We start from the raw sequence: 22,023 nt of genomic DNA, 5'->3' as shown, positions 1-22,023 counted from the left end.
CTATTTTTGCCCACAACAGTGCAACCCAGGTTCTCATCTCAACATAGGTAGCTAATTTTCAGCTTATCCCATGAGATATGTTGAGCCATCCTAGGGTCATTGCAAAACAGCAAGGGGCTTAACCCAACTGTGCAGTCAGTTATGGAGGCAATAATACACTGCACAACAGAGTCCAAAGGACAAAGCTGCAGGATAAATACTGGTGACCACTTTATTTAATCCTACTCATCTGTGTATAAAGATCATTGTCATCCACACAAACAACTGCAAACCTTAGGGCATCTAGTCATTAGGTAACCCTTACAAAGCCTGCACTCATGGCCCAGTTCAGGGAACTGGAGAGCACCCGAGAAAGACAAAACCAGAGACAACTTAAAAGAAGACAAAACCAACCAGAGGGATTAAAAACAGACAACATACGCATCTGGGTCAATGCAAAGTTAGAGGCAAAGCACCGCCTGCATGCACATTTGCTGCCATAGAGACAAGGACCCGGCCCTTGTGAGCGACTGACCTGCTGCTGCCCTGCAGTTCCTCCAGCTCCTTCTGCAGCTTGGCACTTTTCTCCTCTTCCTCCTGGAGCTTCCTCTTCACCACCCGCAGCTCCTGCTGAGCCTCACACTTGATATCATTGGCCACCACCACTGCAGTCTGCAGGTCAGCTTGAAAACGCCTCCACTCCTCTGTATCTTCCTAGAAAGGGCAAGTACAAATATGGGCTGAGTAGGAATGTCCCTACTAGAGATGGACACATCACACATTGGAAATCACTTTATCAGTGATCACTGATGACTTTTGTGGCATGTCAGAGTTTCATGATGACACTGAGGTCGCAGTAGATATGTGCCATTTGGTAATGACAGGATTGCCAAAAAAAAACCTGACACTAATTTGTATTACCTTTTCCATCTGAAAAGGAAATCAGAGTACTTATTACCATTATCCACTTATCTAACAATCTTAGGGCTGCAATAGCACTAGAGAGCAGATATTGCTGTGGAAAGATGAGCTCCTTTCTGCTTCATGTCCCATCATCAGCTATACAGCATAGGCCATCCCAAAGCAGGGGAAGTTCATGGAGAAAGAAGCACAAGTGTCCTGGAGACCTGGACTAAACCACTGCAAATTACAAGAAACTCAACCGATTCCTCAGCTCCCTCATTGACTGCCACACCTGCTTCCCCTTCTTTGAGGGGAAAGGAATTGAATAAAGCAGAAAGGATATGCTCTGATATTAAGGTATCAGGTGAAGTTGGCAGTTCCAGCATTTTTGGTTTGTGCATATATTTACTCTGGAAATCACAGCTGGAGACGAAGGACCATATCTCAACATAAATGTCCTAGTGATGTCAGTAGGACATCTGCATGTGGACTGATGGCCTGGGATGGTTTTTTATATGGAATACAGACACTTGGACAGAAACACGTCATCTTTAGGTCAGTAACAGAACTTTAGCAAGTTTGTTCTATCAGCAGCAGCAAATGGCCTTTGCCTGTTGTGATGGTCAGTAGCAGAGTTATTTAAAAACTCTTCTCTGTATATTAGTTAATATTTGTACATAGCTTTGAAATGTAACATGCTACCTAGGTGCCAAGGATTATTACTTGCTTGTAGTATATGTGTTTCTTAGATGCTAATGTAACAGGCAGATCTTCTGGGCCTCTTAAATGTTGCTTCACGTGGACGTAGAGGCACTGTTGAGCTGGAGCCGGTTCGCACTGGTTCGCTAGAACCAGTTGTTAAATTTAGAAGCCCTTTTAGAACCGGTTGTTCTGTGAGGGACAACCGGTTCTAAAAGGGCTTCGAAATTTAACAGGCCAAAAGTGGTGCCTTAGGCGCCGACTCCACGGGTGCTCCAGCCCTAGAGCACCCAAGGGGAAAATTTGGTGGGTGCAGAGCACCCACCGGCAGCTCCCCACCCCGCACCCGGCCCCAGCTCACCTCACCTCCGCTTGGCCTCTGCCTCCTCCCCTGAACGCACCGCCCCGCTCTGCTTCTCGGCCCCCACCCCGGCTTCCCGCCAATCAGCTGTTCGCACGGGAAGCTAGGGCAGGCTGAGAAGCAGGCGGCAGCTTCCCACTCAGGCCCAGGGAGGCGGAGGTGAGCTGGGATGGGGGTGGGGGGCGTGAGGAGGGCCATCCACGCCGCAGCACGTAACCCGGAGGGGGGGTGTGCAGGGGAACCAGTCCCCGCCCCAGCTCACCTCCACCACGCTTGGCCTGAGTGTGAAGCTGCGGCCTGCTTCTCTGCTCTCCCCGGCTTCCCACCCAACAGCTGATTCGCGGGAAAGGGCGCGGAGAAGCAGAGCAGGGCAGTGCGTTCGGGGAGGAGGCGGAGCGGAGGTGAGCTGGGGCTGGGTGCGGGGAGCTGCCAATGAGTGCTCTGCATCCACCAAATTTTCCCCATGGTGCTCCAGCCCCGGAGCACCCAGGGAGTTGGCACCTAAGGCACCACTTTTGATGTGATCAGTGGGGGGGAGCAGCTGCTCCCCCGCTCCCCCCCTAGCTACACTCCCCCGCCCCTAGGAGCCAGAGGAACCTGCCGGATTCTTCCTGGGAGCTGCCCCAGGTAAGCACTGCCGGGACTCCCCACCTCGCCCCCCGGCAGGTGCCTCTGGCTCTTAGGGGTGGGGTGGGCACCCACTACGGTGGCCCACGAGACCCTCCTGCCCGGTTCTGGGGGCAGTCAGGGGACAGGGAAGGGGGGTGGATGGGGCAGGGGTGGGCAACAACCCCCTCGTGGGGAGAGGATGGAACCCGTTGTTAAGATTTTGGCAGCACATCACTGCATACAGGCCTGCATCAGATATAGACGTGGGCTTATTAACCCTGGTCTGGCAGAGGCTTATGGCATCTGCAAAGAGGCTGATGCCTCTAAACAATAACTGTATTGCCAGGTGCTGCCCAGCCTAGCAGTAACATTGCTATCAGAGCAGCCCTGGATTGTATTTTCCCTCTCAGCCAAAGAGAAAGTCAAACTCCTCTGAGAGTGAATGGGGGAGTGGGAGAGGCCTTTTTTCAAGATATTTTGAGAGCTGGCAGATGGGTCTTTTGAAATGAAATGTGGTGTTTGGCCCAAAGCCAGCAGTCAGGTGAAAACGCTGAGGAATCTGACCATCACCTTTATCTGTTTAGTCAGACCCTTCAGCTGCCTCTCCAGATCCAGTTTGTGCTCTTCTAGCTTCATCACATTACCTGCAAATAGTCAAGATGGGAAAAACTATTAGAGACACGATGCCCAGGGTGAAGAGTGGGTGAGGTAGAGGGAATCAGCACCCTTGATGATGCCCATGGTAAAAGCCATTACTGAACCAAACTCTTTTGTCTATGAGACAGTGGATTTAACAGTCAGAAACAGCCTTAAATTGAATAGCCATTTTCTGGGCTTTGTCCCAGATATGGAAGCTTATAGGACTGTATACACATCACATATTAACTGGGGTGCCCAACTCTAGGTAAAAAGTTTAGAAAGTGAGATGTGCAACTCATGCCAGCAGGTGGCATTTTTCCATTCCCATAACACCACCACCTCCTAGCTCTTATATAGCCCATATCACCAGATATCAAAATACTTTACAAAGAAAGACAATAAACCCAGTTTAAAAGCCAACATCTAGATATGGGCAATATTCCATTCAGCTGAAGGATAGAGAGTTTGGAGATTTTCATTACTATTATTTCTACAGCGCCACGCGTACGTGTAATGTTTTACACACAATAAACGAAGCAAGTCCCTGCCCTGTGAAGACTGCAGTCTATATTGATGAGACTGATCAAAGTGGGAATTACTAGACACCCTCCCTTCCCCACACTGCTCGAGTATATGCCTCAGCCTTGGCTCTGGGCCTGCTCCACCTACTCTCCAGTTCACTGATGAGCTGGTTGTTGTGCAGTTTGATAGCACGTTGCTGCTCCACCTGGTCCTCCAGCTCAAAGATGGTCTCCTTCAGGTTTTTGATCTCAGACTCATTCTCAGAAGTTTTCTCCTGCAGCTTCAGGCTATTTCTGCTCAGCTGTTCAGCCTGTCGGTCATACAGTTCCTTCAGCTGACCACATTCCTTCTCCACCTGGAAGGAAGGAAAGAAAGCTGGAAGTCTGCCCTGGCAGCTCACTGACAATAGGACAGACTTTAGTGGATGTTCCATGCACTGAACAGGATTGGCCCAATATTCTAGGCACTGCACAAACTCAGGAGTTCTAACGCACCTGACAGTGAGCTCCAGGAACTGTGCATGAGCTATGCTTTGTCAACACTCTTTTCACAGCAGAAAGGTAATATCAGGAAGGGGCAGGAGAGGAAATTAAGTCTGCTAGATGGGAGAGAAATTACAATTCTAAATCAATCACTGCAGCCAAGGTATAGAGCAATGCCTCTTCTTGAAAGTCAAAGCCCCTAGCCATTCCATTGCTATGTCACATTACGAGAGTGATAGAGCTAGAGTTGGGCCTAGAAGCAGACCTGTTTGTCTACATTAACCATTTCACTGCTGCCTCTCTATGGCGTTTGCAGTGGATGGCCAGGATGTACGTGGTAGCTCTGGCAGCTCCAGGGTAAATGCACTTCCCAGACATACTGTACCTGGAATTACTGAAGGTGTGAATGCACTGCAGTTCAGCTGGTCAGTTTAGACACAGAGATCAACAGCAGTGCTTCCAAGGACAAGGAAAGTGCAAGCCTCTCAGAGTAGGAAACAGGGTTCTGGAAAACCGAGGCACATGCTGCCAGTTCTGTGGACAGAACTGGCAGAGTTTGGCTACAGGGAAGCCTTAGAGAAGCCTGTGGTCTTGTCTGGGTGTCACAAATGGCAAAACAACCTAATTCAATGGAAGGAAAGAGTAAAAAGGAGGAAATTTGTGGTTTAAAAACCAAGCAAGAAAAAAAGCAATACAAATTTAGTGCAGAGTTGGAGCATTCAGCAGTTTTTCATTTATTCTTCATAAAGCATAGCCTCAGCGAACATGCCAACGCACTAGGAGTCTCCCCTACTATATTCCATTTGCTGTGGTCACCTACTCCAGCTGAAAGAACATCTGGATTTCCTAAATCACTCAAACCATAGAGGTGCTTTTTGGCAACGCTCACTTCCTCTCCAGCTACTCAGCTCCATAGTTCTCCCCTGGCCAGGAACCACGGTGGACACTGGTGCTCTCTCTGCAGTGGTAGACATTAATCAGAGGCTTGCATGACAGTTACACTTACTCTGTGACACCCAACAGTGCAGCTACACTCTGAACACCTGGGCTTAGATAGAAAATGGAATCAGTAATGATTTAGAATTGCTGGGGACTGAAAGTAAAGGGAAGAAGCTATAAACTACAGAACTAGGAGAGGGAAAACTGCTCTAAAACAAATTGTTTCTGTAGCCATTAAATAAGTGCTTGATTTCAGGTTTTGTGAAACATCACACATGACATGGCATTTAAAAAATTGTTCTGGAATCCCAAACACTGCACTAATAATGTTAGTTAGGGTCAGCTTTATAACAGTTTAACAGCATATATGACTGGGGGGGTGGGTGAGGGGGCAGGCAAGAAGAGGTGGGCAGTACAGGGGACACTATTTTCTGCCCTGCAGCGTGATGGACTCAGTTATCTAACAGGACTTTTCTGTCTCCACCAATTGTCATATATAGACAACCTGGGATCCACATCAGCAGGCTATATGTTAATACCCGCATGGCAAGGTTCTAGCTACACCACTGCTATGTTGCCGGATACTATTCAGGACCACTACATTACTCTTCCCTTGAAATTCCTTTACCTCATCTATCAACACCCAAGCCCCCTGAAAGGCAGAGGAGACATACTGTCTTGGATGAAATCACATCAGTAAAAATCAAACAAAGACCCTTCCATGAAAAGGACCATACTAATTAAAAATGGAAATGACCAATCAGACCATCAAGTCAGTTTCTCTACCAGGCAAGATTTAGTCCTCAAACAGATTACACTCAGTTTTAGCCAAAAGTATATAAAATTGCTAATGTGCTAGCTGATACTTCGTATCTGAATTCAGTAGGATGGCCCAATATTATATTAATGTTTTTACAAAAATTCATTTTGGGCTTGATCCTGCATTATTTTGAGTCAACTGACTTGACGCCATTGATTTCAGTGGATGCAAGACCCTTTGTTCTCATGCCAGTAACACTGGTAGGACCAGTCATTTGATTCACTACTTGGTAAACCAACATGATTCGGCCTGACTTTAAAATTTGCTGTTCACTAACCATCAGTTATTTAGTTCTCTTTGAGTACAGAAACCTGATACTAGAAATTTATGTTTGCTCAATCAGAAAATAGACCCAATATCATGTGACCTATGAATCCAATCAAAACTAACTAGTGTAACTCAAATTTAAAATCTTGAGTACTCACAGTGAACTGCTCACAAATGATCTAGAGACCAGGAATTAGTCTGCAAATAATTCTGAGAGAATAAATTTGCAAAAAAATCCTATATAACTTGCACATTTGTCAAAGGAAAAAATTAACGGATTAGATTATTCACTATAAATTATTCACTCAGCTCTACTTCATTACTGGTCTTTGTCTCATGAAGAAACCACTGTATTGGTTGATGGGGGAAGGCAGGCATCTGGTGGCCTTGAATGTGAATCTATTTTTGTCTTACCTTGGCCAGTAGGCCCTGGACATGTTTTACTTCACTGTTTGCCTTCAACAGCTCTTGTTTGAGCTCTGTACAAGCCAGTTCTAACTGATCCTTCTCTGCATGGGCCACTTTCAGCATCTCTTGCACCTCAGAGTTGTCAGTAATACATCCCATTGCATTGATCTCTGCAGCTTTTTGTTTCTCACTTTCTAATTGAGTTCTGAGAGATCCATTTTCAATCTTCAGGCCTTCTAAGGCAACTTTACAGTCCTCTAGAGACTTTGCCACCATGCTGTTGTTCTGTCGTTCCATTTCCAAAAGCCCACCCAACTTCTCATTTTCCTCTCTTAGGCCCTTGATCACCTCCTGAGCGTCTTGATGCTCCCTTTCTAAGCTCCGTAGGCTGCTGGATAATTGTTGCTGGATGTTGAGCAGCTTTTCTCTTTCAAACTGTGCTTTCTCAAGCAATTCTGTGCATTTCTGCTCTAGTTCAAGGATTTTCCCCTCCTGAACTTTGGTTTCTTCATTCTTGGATCGCTCTTGTAGGACAGTCATCAGCTTTTCTTTTTCTTGACTAAGCTGTTCTGCTCTCTCTTTGTGCTGATGAAAGGAGGTCTCCAGCAGAGCCTTCTCTTCCACTAGCTTCTCATTTTCTGCTGTCAGCTCCTGCACCATTTGTTGCTGGTCTGACAGCTCCTGCAAAGTGGCTTGAAGCTCTTCTGCTGTGCTGTGGTGGTTTTCTTCCATTTTTTGTATCTTCTCTGTCAGGGAGGCCACAGAAAGGTCACTAATGTTGTTTGGAGAACTCCCTGTGGTGGAGCATCTGGAACCCTTAAAGGGGTTGCTGTTGGAGGACGTTGGCCTAGAAGGTACATCTGCTATATGTTCAAAATCAGATGCATCGGGTGACAAAGAGGCTTTAGTCACATCACTGCTAGAAGAACCTGACTTTCGCACTGCTTCTCCATTCACACGCTGTCTGGGCTCATCTGGTTCACCTCTCAATAGATTTTTTGTTGGGCTTCCAAAACTTGATTCTTGAGTGATTGGGGTTGTGAAGCTGCTGTCGCCCCCGCTGCTTGTTGTTGTGTCCGAGAGAGGGGAGTGCTCTAGATAAATCAGTTTCTCCTTCAAAACCCGGTTTTCTTCCACCAGGCTAGCAAGTTCTTTTTGAAAAGTCCTGTTCTTTTCCTGAAGAGTCTGTATTAATGGGTCTATGTCACCAGGTGACATTGGTAACATTTCTACGTTTTGGTCTGAAGCACCAATCCCTTCAGAGTTAACTGACCCTTTGTCTTTGCATTTCTTCAGCTCACTCCGGAGCTTGGTGATTTCAGTGTCTTTTGTCTTTGCTTCTGCCAAGAGTTCCTTAACCTGGGACTCCAGAACTGTCTTGTCCCCAGTTTCATTCTCTTGCTTGGACTTGGCAGAAGGACGCAGGTGCTTGGTAGGGGTGGGCGTGCCCGAAGAAGTTGGGCTGGGCTGAGTTTTCCTGGTGTTGGCTGGACCACGCAAAACAGCTCTCTCTCTGGAGACAGTTGATGAAATTTCCCGAGGAGCCGGAATCCCTGTGCGCTTCGCTGATGAAACAATTCCTTGAAGATAGAAGAGAAAAGAGATGAGACAAATTCAGTAATTGCCTATGTGAAACAAGTCATGTGACAACAAAGTTATGGCCTACAGCTGCCATAGGAAAACACCTGGATGTCTGAATAGCTTCGGTCATGGATTTCTTCATCATGAACACTTGTATTAATTTCATATTCCCTCCTCCTCAGGAAAGGAGCAATCTGCCCAACTCCCTCCCACTAGGCAGCATAATCTGTAGCTGCTTCAATATATTTTTAAAGTGTAATGCCAAATTCCACAATGTTAATTGACTGACAAAAAGCAATGGCGTCCTTAACTATTTTAATTATATCATGTTAACTGTACTGAAATGCTTAATTAAAAACTGATGGGCAGTTTCTAGAAGAAAAGCCCACTAACCTTGGACATGTTTCTGACTTTGGTTGTAAAACCAGGTATTGCCAGCACACATGAAATTGATGTATTTACATTTTAATCAATTTATAAGGAACAGTTTTAATGAGAAGGAAAATTAACCAAAGACGAGCAGATAGAGATGGCTAATGGGCCATGGACAGGTTTCTGTTGGAAGAAATAAATGAGAATCTGTTTGCAAGGTAGAACTTATGTTACTCTTGGGCCTTGAGCCCATCTGATTAGCACTGACTCTCAGCATCTTTAATGCAGCAATGGTCCACTCAGAACTCATAAAAAAGGCAGATAGCACAGGGCGCTTATGATGCTGATAACATCCTGACCTGTTTGGTAGTTGGCTTGTATTTTTTCCTGGTGTGAATGAGCAATTATTTCAAAGTATTTTCTTGTGAACCACTTACGATAGAAATTAATTGCATACCTCCACTGGTATTGGAAAGCAATCCCAGCTTTCCAATAATAGATTTAAGTTTTCCCCATCTTTGGTGATGCTTCATGAGGTAACAGCTCTTAAAACCACATTATTCCAATTATACTCTTGCATAGCTACTGCTGTCTTGTGCTTGTTGAATAACATCCTGACCTGAGATCTAACCAATGTGCACTGAAAAAAGGTTTCAATTCTCATGTAGAGTTAGTTAAATAGGACCTCTGGAGCAGAGAAATTCTCACCACTGGAAACCTAAACACAAACACAGAAAATTCTGTTTCTGCAGGTTCTCAGAAACACAGAAAGCAATATGGGGAATTCACTTAGAACGGTTTAGCATTTTAAAAGCCCTAACAGCCAATGGGATGGGTGACAAGGAGACAAAAGGGAAGTTGATGCTGAAATCTTCATTTCCATTCTAATGACAAAGTTTTACCTGCTTACAAATTCACAATATTTAAAATGGAATTGGTGAAATTCCACAAAAATTCTGGAAGTGGTGAAGTTACTGAGACCAGATCTCTTTAGTTAGGTTAGAAAAGGGAGCTCTGGGTACGGAAGCAACCCAGGGTCTGTTATGACAATTGGGCCTACAAATTTACCTGAATTGTGAGTTCCACCGTAAAAGCTGTGTAAAAGTCCGTAAGATGTTACCATGAGCTAAAAAGACAAATGTTGATGGGAAAAGGTACGAAAGGGAGACAGAATAACTGAGTTAGTCTAAACAAAAAGGCCAAGTTAATATAATTCAAGGACTGTGTTTAAATTATGCTGGTTAAAAGATATGGAGCAGGAAGCTAATGAGCCAAAACTGGTATGTCAGATATTAGGCCTAATTGGTGGACAAAATAGTGAGGGGATGGGCTATTTCACCCATCACTTCTTTTTTTGGTCCTTAAAAGAAAGATTTTGAGCGGAAAGGATGAAAGAACAAAAAGAAGAACAGACAAAAAGAACAGATGTTACTGGAACGAGCTTCACCTCATGGCTGCCACCCCCACTGATCCTGGGACCCCAGGCCTTCAGCATCTTAATCCTAAGAGGTGTACTGAACAGAACAGGCCAGAAACAAATGAACCCAAATGACACTGCCATCCCTACTGGCTCCAGCTGAATCCCAAACACCAAACTAAGATGAAACTAAGATCCCAAACACCAAACTAGTGACAGAGGATGTGGAAAAAGCTAATGTACTCAATGCTTTTTTTGCCTCTGTTTTCACTAACAAGGTCAGCTCCCAGACTGCTGCGCTGGGCATCACAAAATGCGGAAGAGATGGCCAGCCCTCTGTGGAGATAGAGGCGGTTAGGGACTATTTAGAAAAGCTGGACGTGCACAAGTCCATGGGGCCGGATGAGTTGCATCCGAGAGTGCTGAAGGAATTGGCGGCTGTGATTGCAGAGCCACTGGCCATTATCTTTGAAAACTCGTGGCGAACCGGGGAAGTCCCGGATGACTGGAAAAAGGCTAATGTAGTGCCAATCTTTAAAAAAGGGAAGAAGGAAGATCCTGGGAACTACAGGCCAGTCAGCCTCACCTCAGTCCCTGGAAAAATCATGGAGCAGGTCCTCAAAGAATCAATCCTGAAGCACTTGCATGAGAGGAAAGTGATCAGGAACAGCCAGCATGGATTCACCAAGGGAAGGTCATGCCTGACTAATCTAATCGCCTTTTATGATGAGATTACTGGTTCTGTGGATGAAGGGAAAGCAGTGGATGTATTGTTTCTTGACTTTAGCAAAGCTTTTGACACGGTCTCCCATAGTATTCTTGTCAGCAAGTTAAGGAAGTATGGGCTGGATGAATGCACTATAAGGTGGGTAGAAAGCTGGCTAGATTGTCGGGCTCAACGGGTAGTGATCAATGGCTCCATGTCTAGTTGGCAGCCGGTATCAAGTGGAGTGCCCCAAGGGTCAGTCCTGGGGCCGGTTTTATTCAATATCTTCATAAATGATCTGGAGGATGGTGTGGATTGCACTCTCAGCAAATTTGCAGATGATACTAAACTGGGAGGAGTGGTAGATACGCTGGAGGGGAGGGATAGGATACAGAAGGACCTAGACCAATTGGAAGATTGGGCCAAAAGGAATCTGATGAGGTTCAATAAGGATAAGTGCAGGGTCCTGCACTTAGGACGGAAGAACCCAATGCACAGCTACAGACTAGGGACCGAATGGCTAGGCAGCAGTTCTGCGGAAAAGGACCTAGGGGTGACAGTGGACGAGAAGCTGGATATGAGTCAGCAGTGTGCCCTTGTTGCCAAGAAGGCCAATGGCATTTTGGGATGTATAAGTAGGGGCATAGCGAGCAGATCGAGGGACGTGATCGTTCCCCTCTATTCGACATTGGTGAGGCCTCATCTGGAGTACTGTGTCCAGTTTTGGGCCCCACACTTCAAGAAGGATGTGGATAAATTGGAGAGAGTCCAGCGAAGGGCAACAAAAATGATTAGGGGACTGGAACACATGAGTTATGAGGAGAGGCTGAGGGAGCTGGGATTGTTTAGCCTGCAGAAGAGAAGAATGAGGGGGGATTTGATAGCTGCTTTCAACTACCTGAAAGGGGGTTCCAAAGAGGATGGCTCTAGACTGTTCTCAATGGTAGCAGATGACAGAACGAGGAGTAATGGTCTCAAGTTGCAGTGGGGGAGGTTTAGATTGGATATTAGGAAAAACTTTTTCACTAAGAGGGTGGTGAAACACTGGAATGCGTTACCTAGGGAGGTGGTAGAATCTCCTTCCTTAGAGGTTTTTAAGGTCAGGCTTGACAAAGCCCTGGCTGGGATGATTTAACTGGGAATTGGTCCTGCTTTGAGCAGGGGGTTGGACTAGATGACCTTCTGGGGTCCCTTCCAACCCTGATATTCTATGGTTCTATGAAACAGGATCAAGTTTTAACAGAAACATCAACAGGAGCAGTGGCAGCTCCAGCTCATCTCAACCATAGGGTTGCCTCCTTTCTAATTGCTGGTAACCGGACCCCTAAGGCCCTGCCCCCTGCCCCACCTCTTCCCTCAAGGCTCTGCACCTTCTTTGCCTCTTCCCCCGAGGCCCTGCCCCTATCGCTCACTCCTCTTCCAAGCCCCACCCTCTCCCATTCCTCCCAGGATTGTCTCCACCTCACCACCACCTCACACTGGGCTCCCTCTGCTCTGGGTCTGGGACAGGAGCTGCTGCAGCCTAACAAGGAGCCTGCCTTCAGGTAGGAGGCGGCCCCAGCTGAGCAGGGGTTGGCACGAGCTAATGACCCAACCTCCCTCCCTCCACCTCGTGGTAACTTGGCTTTTGTTATCTGGTCAAACACTGCTGGGTCTCTTTTTTGACACAACCCTACTCAACCATCTTCTTCTCTTTTCCCCAAAGGACAGTTATTACCATCTTTAATACCATCTAAGAGACTGTCAAACACAGGAATTTTTCCTTCTAAAACTCTCCAGCTAAAGGGAAAGGGAACAAGGGATGTTGTCAAAACGAAAGCCCTACTTAATATTTTACATTTCAAAGTGTTTTAACTGTTTTTCCTTCTTTTCTTTATCGTTAATAAAAGGTTTAAATGATTTTTAATGGTGTGTTTGACATAACATTGAATGCTGACATCTTTATATCATGCCCTGAACCTTGTTTAACACTGTTTAATGTTGAATAGTGACTGGATTATGTTAACACCTTTGGCCCATTTATTCCATCTAACTTAATACAACAGTCCTCCTAATGGGCTGTTAAGACTGAGAGCTGTGACTAACTAGACTTCGGAACACAGAGTCTGCGGGTGCTGGAGAGAAGCATCATGGGTGCTCAAAGCCATGGAAGGGTTATCAAGGGTATGATGAAAGGAGAAGTAGTTGTTTAAGGCTGGCACAGGTGGCATGACACAAGGGAACTATTACTCCTATTTTATAGGTAAAAAAACGGAGACAAAGAGGTTAAGTGACTTGCCTAAGGAGAAAAACAAAGTCAGTAGCAGAACTGGGATTAGAATTCATGGAATTCCTGACTCCTCAAGCTACCTGGCCTTGTCTGACACATACTCCACTACAGAAAAGTGCTATTCCACCGAGGACATGGGTCTTATGGTTTTGATATAATTTAAGAGATGTAGGAGGAAAACATTGAATGCAGCCACACAACAGTGTGACAGTGAGCCAGTCACAGTGAGCCAGGTGCTTGCAGCAGAGGAGGGCTCCAAGATCTGTCCCTGAGTGAGTCCTAGAACCAATTACGTTTTGCAGAATTTGGAAACCTTTCTTCAATGACACAAACAAAGCTCTTATAATTCTAAGGGCAGATAACACTAAAGGGAGAGCAGACCCTAAAACTCAGTGCTTGGATCTGAAGCAGTCATTTTGCAGGATTGCATGGCTGCTGCATTACATAGCAGGCAAATTCCAAATTCTCTCAACACAATTTTCCACACACTGAGAAAGCCCCAGCGTGGCTCTTGCATTTTAGACCTGCATGGCACCGAAGAGTTAATGTCGACCACACACTGTTTGCTCAGCAGCTCTTTGGAGAATGCAATACATTTATAAAACCCCCACAAATGGGGGCATCTCCTCCTTTCTCCGAAATAAATGTCCTAAGCCAGCACAATAAACATGGAGGGACAATGAGAGGGTTGAAGAAAAGACCCCCTAAAACAGAGAGGGGACTTTGCTCCAGAGAGAGCACAGTAACAGCTCTGTGTAATGTTAAAGGCAGGATAAGGCAGAAGACAAAGGCTGCAGTGTTTATGGGAAGAGATAGCAGGAATATTCTGGCTGGACTGCAGGCAGCCCACACAGCCAGGCTACATTTAGTCATCTACAGCTGGCGAAGCCAGCATGCCATAGCGGCTCTCAGCTCCCCAGTGGAAAGCAGAATGGAAGTAGAGACTATGTTTTTTCCTTTCCAATTCAAAGGGCCACCGGTGGAATGCTGGATCTTAAAACTCATTTTACACATCACATTACAGGAGCACAGGCCCATCGCTTAAACCATGGGAGGTCCCCATTATTTAACTCAAGGGCTCCCACTTGCCAAGAGCAGGCATTTCTGAACTGCATGCCCTTCAAGCGCAGAGGAAGAACAAGCCCTTGGTTTCCATGCACTAACACCCAAGACTGGAATGTGGGGGAAATCAAATGGTCTGTGACAAGTGTCACTTCCAGCTGCGGAAAGCTCAGTACAGCTCTTTGTGGCTCAGAGGGGTAGAGACGCCCCTCAGCTAACACCTGGGGATGCAGCTGCCCATAGTGAGCGAAAGGCCTTGTCTGAACCTTAGCTGAATCTTGCACACTCAATGGGATAGTATAGACATACCCTATGCACCAAATAGATGCATGCCTGCTGCGTTCATACCACATACAGCCAAGCAAACTATAAATCATACCACAGATTTCAGAGGTAAAATATGCATTACACATGAAAACAGATGTGCTGGGCACAGCTCATGTAACATACTCTCCTGCACTGCTACTGAACATGGGGGATCCCACAGTCACTTTCTAACCAAACAGAGAGACTTGGGCAGAGCCGGCTGTTCAGATTCTTTCAGTGTAAAGCAGATATCAAGCAATCCACTCTTTGTGGACTTTGTGCAAATCTGACCAAAGCAGCACAGTCATCTCTCTGTCTCAGGACGTGAGCCACAGAGAAATAGAAATGGAAAAGGCAAGACTGCTTGCTGGCAGAATGATTCCTCATCACCTCTTCAGGCATCGTCACTGTTGCGATACCAGCAGGTGGACTTTGCATTAGTATTCAAGATGAAGCTCAGAAGGATAATTTCTTAGCCATCCAGTAGCTGAAGTTGTAAGTCTGTCTGATATCCATGGGCCTGGCCAGTGTCCTACAAGCCTGGCTCCCAGATAATTTAGAGCCTGCACTGGTTTGGACCACTCAAAGTCAGTGATGTGACCTTGTCATCAGGTCAATACATGGTGACCTTGTGTCACAATGGGATGAAGCAATGCTGTCACACACTGATGCAATTTCATGGTGCTAGGAAACATCTCTAACATCTCAGAAACAACATGGCGGCTCTGCTAGCTGGGCCAGCCTGCCTTTCATTCCTACCAGATGATGACTAGACTTGAACATGAGTAATGGAAAAGAGACAAGCAGGTATCAAAACGAAGGACACCTAACAAATGCAACCAGCACTTCATCACTGTGCCAAGTGGCATGGACTTTGAATTTTACTCGACCTGTCCCATGGGGTTGTAAGGCTCCATGGGCTGCTGACCTGTTCTCTAATAAATCACAATGCAATGGCCATCTCTCAAACACCATTACAACCCCGACTGCCTGTTCCTGCTATTACAGATGTGCCCAATGCTCTCCATTATAAGGCATCTCAGAAACAGTTCATAATACTACAAAACCAAGGGTTTCTGTCACAAAGGAGACACCCTGGAACATAACCCAAAGGGGTGCTCAAGAGCATCATGTGTTGATTACAAAGCACTGAAGTGTGGAGCACTAAAATAAAGTTTATCTCATTGCAACTAATTTCTCCCCCTCAGGGTGACCTTCAGATGGAGAGGTCCAATGGTTACAAATGGAATAGTCAGTCCCACAGCCTGAGGCTCCCTCCATGCAGAGTGATGGGCTAAGAACATTCAGCCAGGCTGGTGACCTGATTAGCTGAGCACCCCAAGTGCTTTAAACATCGTGCTGAAGAATCCAGAAGAACAGCTCTAGTTCTCTCTTATTCCCCAGACCTCAGAATCCCACCTAACATGGATTAATGCTGCTGTTTTGAGTGGTGGACTTCTAAGGGACTGCAGCTCCCAGGGGCTTCTCTTGTTCTATTCAGAGAAGCAGGAGAAAGACAATGAGCTGCTCATTTCAGAACAGTACAGAAAGCAATCTCCAGGAACAGATTTTTTATTTTTTTTTTAGAAGAGCCATTAATGAGGATTGTCAAGTATCGCCCTCCCGCCAGTCTTGCTGGTCTGACTGAGATTACCCTCCTGGCACCTAAGATCACTGTGCCTAGCCCACTAGTATTGCCCACCTTTGCACCCCATCTGCCCAGCATCACCCTCTAACTACCCTGCATGCTTAGCCAAGGTTGCCCTCCTTGCTCCTTAGCCACTTGGTCACCATCTCTCTGCCTTGCCCGGTCTGCCAGGGTTTCTCTCTGTGCACAGCTGCCCAGTCACCCCTCTCACTGCCCACCCAGCCTACAGTGGGCTGGAATCATCCCTGCACCCTCTCCAAACTGCAGGTACTTCCTAAATATCCACTTTTTTCCAAACATGTAACTGACCTCACCTCACCTTGTACCCCACAGCATGCAGGGGAAACCCCCTCCAAGATTTTCAGTGCCTGCAGTGCTCTTTGGGAAGTTTAGACTTGAAATTAGACAAAGGTTTCTAACAAACAGAGGAGTGAAGTTCTGGAATAGCCTTCCAAGGGAAGCAGTGGGGGCAAAAGACCTATCTGGCTTACAGATTAAACTCAATAAGTTTATGGAGGAGATGGTATGATGGGATAACATGATTTTGGCAATTAACTGATCTTTAACTATTCATGGTAAATAGGCCCAATAGCCTGTGATGGGATGTTAGATGGGGTGGGATCTGAGTTACTACAGAGAATTCTTTCCTGAGTATCTGGCTGGTGAATCTTGCCCACATGCTCAGGGTTCAGCTGATCGCCATATTTGGCGTCGGGAAGGAATTTTCCTCCAGGGCAGATTGGAAGAGGCCCTAGGGGTATTTCGCTTTCCTCTGTAGCATGGGGCACAGGTCACTTGCTGGAGGATTCTCTGCACCTTGAAGTCTTTAAACCATGATTTGAGGACTTCAATAGCCCAAACATAGGTGAGAGGTTTATTGCAGGAGTGGGTGGGTGAGATTCTGTGGCCTGCATTGTGCAGGAGGTCAGACTAGATCATCATAATGGTCCCTTCTGACCTTAATATCTATGCATCTATGAGTCTATTCCCAGTGCTTTCATCTACTCAAAAATAACCCCTAGCATTTATATAATAGGTTCCCTCTTCAAAGTGTTTTAACAAGCCCCTCAGCTCAGCTCTTCAAAGTGGTTAATTGCTAGCGACCCAGAGAGATGATGTGTCTTGCCCAAAGTCACACAATGAGTCAGTCAGGATTAGAAACCAGGAGTTCCTGGCTCCCAGCCTGAAGGTCAGTTCTCTAGCTCCCAGCACTCTGCCAATCAACATTCTCTACCTTTCAGCTCTTGCCAGAAGTGAAGTGGGACTTTCATGAGATAATGGTTGGCCCATCATGATCTTCTTTAGCCATTTCAATCCCATTTTTCAGGCCTGTAGTGTTTTTTCCCTTACGATTGTTCAGGACGGCAATTCCCAGCATACCCTCACTACGTTTCACCACTATTTTTGGGCTAAGCTCTCAACACCTATTACATGAACTCCCAAACAGGCACCTGCTCCTAGCAAAAAAGGGCTGGAATATGGAATGGAAAAGCCACAACACTCCCTGGCCCATGCTGGAACACAGACTACATAAAATTATCCCCGTGTGTAGGAGCCTGGCTTAGAAGTGAAGCCCACAAGAACTGGCAATCAGACATGGTTAATGCTAACTGTGCCAGGATGGGGCAGGTAGCAAACATTACCTCAGCATTACCACAGAGAGATATGCACGAAGTCTCGAGGTTCAGGCAGAGTTCGGATTCTCTAAATGACCCCCCACCTTCACATTCCCCATCAGGCCCTGGGCTCTCAGCAAGCTCCTCCTTCCTTCTCCCTTCCCAGAAGTATCATTTTCCCTCCTGCACTTTGAAGATCCAACTGAGAGCATCCAGCACCCCATTTCTGCTGCTGTCTTCATTGGATTGCAGAGCCCACTGTGGAAACAACCTCATTGTCCAGGTTAGGGCCCAAGTTCTGCCTTAAAACGGTTTTCCTAGATTGGGCCAAGGACAGGGTGATTTGCCCCTGAACCTTTGCACTGTTTTGTCTTAGTGTCTGGGAAATTTGCCCTTTTTCCAATCCTTCCCTCATACCGTGAGGCTAATGCCAGGGACCACTGCTCAGTGATATTACTCATCTGACCTATTTGTGGCTCCCCTGAGGACACTCAGTCAGTCACCAAACGGTGAGTAGGAAAAGGAGGGGAACCCTGGAGCTGGCCAGTCTAGAGCCTTCCATGGAAGGCATGAGAGGGAGCTTGCTGCTTTTTCACTTGCTTCCTAACTGGGACATGAAGAGTTGCCAGGACTGGAGTTTAATTTTGGAAAATACAAACAAGCAGACATGTTCCTGCATAGGCTGTGACCACAGCAGTTCTGGGCTGGGTTACATGCCATGCCTCAGGGCTCCTTCCCACACATCCTGCCATTCTCCCAGTCCTTACGCCAGGCAGCCATGTGACGTGGTGCAAGGGAGCGGCTGTCGGGACAGGAAGGTCACTCAGCCGTGGTCTCCATGGAGATCCGACTGGCCAAAAAGTGTATCTTTCAGAACAAGTGGTGGCCTTGTCACTAATGAGGTGGCTTCAAGCTTCTGCGTTCATCTGGCTAGCTCAGCACAACTTTCCACTTCACTCTCCCACCGACACCCCCCCAGGGAAGTTCATGTTTGTGCAGGACACAATTTTGTCACACATCCAAACACAAGGAAAAACAGAGTGGATAAATCAAACATAATTAACACAGCGGCATGGCTCCAATTTCGCTTCAGAGTCACACCTCCTCTTTTGACCCCAATTTCAAACCTTCCCTTAACTCTTTGACCAGGAAGGGTTTTATGACACGGTATATGGAGGATGCTGTACAGAAATACATTGCATTATGTTTAAGTGGGAACAGATGATGGGAGGTAGTCTTTAGGGGTAGGGGAAAGGGTTTGGGAGGCAGGACTACTGGATTCTCTCTCTATTTTTGGCATTTGTTTCCTGTGTGACGTTGGGCAAGTCATTTCACCCATCTCAGCTTCAGTTTCCTCATCTATAAGGCTGTGACGTGTAGTACATTAATGCTTGAAAAGCACATTGAGATACATGGATGAAAGATGCCATCTGAGTGCAAAGAATTATTATAGTACCTTTGCTGTTCTGGTTAAGGCTTTTGGGAGTGGTAAGCTATAGGCAACAGCAGTTAGCATGCTCTGTGTTCACAAAGATGCCAGTGCTGGAGCTCAGTGAAGATTACATGCTCATATTGGGCCTCAACTCCACCTTCTCTTGACTCCCAACTAAGGAACCAACACTGAGGCCAGGTCTACACTACAGACCTATACCAATATAACTATGTCGCACAGGGGTGTGAAAAATCCACACCCCCTGGGCAACATAGTTATACCGAAATAACCCCCTGTGTAGACAATGCTAAATAAATCAACAGGAGAGCTTCTCCTATCAACATAGTTACCACCTTTTGGGGAGGTGGATTAACTTCACTGACAGGGAAGCTCTCCAGTAGGTGAAGCAGCGTCTTCACTAAAGCGACACAGCAGTCAAGCTGCACCGCTGTAGGACTGTACGTGAAGACAAGCCCTGAATTTATACCGCTCACAGACAAGTGATTTCCTGATGTCATCAGTCTGTGAATTCAATGACAACCACATTAAAAAGAGGTGGTTTTACCAACAGGGAGCCATCTCAAGGTACTTACTACAACCACAATGTTCTCTGCTGGTTCAATGCTGGGAGGGAACGTAGGAGTCAGGTCCGAGGGGTTCTATTAACAGCTGAGGGTAAAAGTATCAAGAGCTTATAGTCCAGATTTTTAAAGCTATTTAGGCATTGCTGCATTTAGGGAGTAGATTCCTAAGTGCCTCAATTCCTTTTGAAAATTAGATTTAGACTCTTAAATCGGGTGTGCAATTCTGAGCACAGCAATTCCTAAATACCTTTAAAATATGAGCCCAAGTGATTTACATACTTAAAAATCCCATTTTCAAAAGTGTCTGAGGCACCTATTGAAAGTCTTACCAAAAGTCCATGGGACTTACACTCCCAAGTCATTTTGGAGAATTGGACTTAGTACTTTTGAAAATTTTACCCTTTGCCATTAACTCAACATGTAACTTAGGACAAGTCACTTCACCTCTCTGCAAGGTACCTTCATTATCTGAATCCTGGTGCTGTCCATAGGAGCCTCAGCTCTCCTTCACCGGCATCACAGCTACAGGCCATGCCAAGCCAAGACACTGTGAGAGTGTCTAGTTGTCTGAGCAGCTCAGGGGAGTTGAACGTGTTCTATGCTCTTGCCAGCTTTTTTCTTATTTCTATGGTGCTGGAATATTTATTTATTTATTTATTCATCATGTCTGGCCCTGCACAAGACACACAAGCAGGATGAACCCTAAGGAGTTCACTGTCTAAATAATGGATGGTTGCAGTTCTCCTGAGCGCTAGGTGGTGAGGCACAACATGGCCATTATCTTTGAAAACTCGTGGCGAACCGGGGAAGTCCCGGATGACTGGAAAAAGGCTAATGTAGTGCCAATCTTTAAAAAAGGGAAGAAGGAAGATCCTGGGAACTACAGGCCAGTCAGCCTCACCTCAGTCCCTGGAAAAATCATGGAGCAGGTCCTCAAAGAATCAATCCTGAAGCACTTGCATGAGAGGAAAGTGATCAGGAACAGCCAGCATGGATTCACCAAGGGAAGGTCATGCCTGACTAATCTAATCGCCTTTTATGATGAGATTACTGGTTCTGTGGATGAAGGGAAAGCAGTGGATGTATTGTTTCTTGACTTTAGCAAAGCTTTTGACACGGTCTCCCATAGTATTCTTGTCAGCAAGTTAAGGAAGTATGGGCTGGATGAATGCACTATAAGGTGGGTAGAAAGCTGGCTAAATTGTCGGGCTCAACGGGTAGTGATCAATGGCTCCATGTCTAGTTGGCAGCCGGTATCAAGTGGAGTGCCCCAAGGGTCGGTCCTGGGGCCGGTTTTATTCAATATCTTCATAAATGATCTGGAGGATGGTGTGGATTGCACTCTCAGCAAATTTGCGGATGATACTAAACTGGGAGGAGTGGTAGATACGCTGGAGGGGAGGGATAGCATACAGAAGGACCTAGACCAATTGGAAGATTGGGCCAAAAGGAATCTGATGAGGTTCAATAAGGATAAGTGCAGGGTCCTGCACTTAGGACGGAAGAACCCAATGCACAGCTACAGACTAGGGACCGAATGGCTAGGCAGCAGTTCTGCGGAAAAGGACCTAGGGGTGACAGTGGACGAGAAGCTGGATATGAGTCAGCAGTGTGCCCTTGTTGCCAAGAAGGCCAATGGCATTTTGGGATGTATAAGTAGGGGCATAGCGAGCAGATCGAGGGACGTGATCGTTCCCCTCTATTCGACATTGGTGAGGCCTCATCTGGAGTACTGTGTCCAGTTTTGGGCCCCACACTTCAAGAAGGATGTGGATAAATTGGAGAGAGTCCAGCGAAGGGCAACAAAAATGATTAGGGGACTGGAACACATGAGTTATGAGGAGAGGCTGAGGGAGCTGGGATTGTTTAGCCTGCAGAAGAGAAGAATGAGGGGGGATTTGATAGCTGCTTTCAACTACCTGAAAGGGGGTTCCAAAGAGGATGGCTCTAGACTGTTCTCAATGGTAGCAGATGACAGAACGAGGAGTAATGGTCTCAAGTTGCAGTGGGGGAGGTTTAGATTGGATATTAGGAAAAACTTTTTCACTAAGAGGGTGGTGAAACACTGGAATGCGTTACCTAGGGAGGTGGTAGAATCTCCTTCCTTAGAGGTTTTTAAGGTCAGGCTTGACAAAGCCCTGGCTGGGATGATTTAACTGGGAATTGGTCCTGCTTTGAGCAGGGGGTTGGACTAGATGACCTTCTGGGGTCCCTTCCAACCCTGATATTCTATGATTCTATGATTCTATACAGATCATGGGATGCCAGACTGAAAAAAGAAGGGGGATAGGGGTGGGAAAGAGAGAGAGATTGTCCTTCTGCTTGGCTTCCTAACAAGGTCAACAAAGAACACAGAGATTCTGGGGAGAGGGAGCTTATCAGGAGTCAGAGAAGGAGGCTGC

The 22,023-nt window shown here is 46.3% G+C and overlaps 1 protein-coding gene across 10 annotated transcripts in view; it reads right to left on the bottom strand.

Moving 5' to 3' along the window:
- Window positions 1–22,023, bottom strand: part of SPECC1 (sperm antigen with calponin homology and coiled-coil domains 1) — a 171,952-nt gene that overhangs the window by 69,176 nt on the left and 80,753 nt on the right. For all 10 annotated transcript variants that reach the window (XR_012155359.1, XM_073315156.1, XM_073315159.1 and 7 more), the window contains 4 exons: window positions 6,635–8,208; window positions 3,860–4,067; window positions 3,122–3,195; window positions 515–693 (listed from right to left, as the gene is read on the bottom strand). Coding sequence is in view for 9 of the 10 variants with exons in the window: in XM_073315156.1 (XP_073171257.1) it covers window positions 515–693; window positions 3,122–3,195; window positions 3,860–4,067; window positions 6,635–8,208 (2,035 nt within the window). In the remaining variant the exon portion in view is untranslated. The remainder of the gene's footprint in view (window positions 1–514; window positions 694–3,121; window positions 3,196–3,859; window positions 4,068–6,634; window positions 8,209–22,023) is intronic.

This window comes from Lepidochelys kempii, chromosome 17 (assembly GCF_965140265.1).
Source record: "Lepidochelys kempii isolate rLepKem1 chromosome 17, rLepKem1.hap2, whole genome shotgun sequence".
NCBI lineage: Eukaryota > Metazoa > Chordata > Testudines > Cheloniidae > Lepidochelys > Lepidochelys kempii.
The sequence above is the reverse complement of the archived record's forward strand: the minus strand, read 5'-3'. Positions and strand labels throughout refer to the sequence as shown.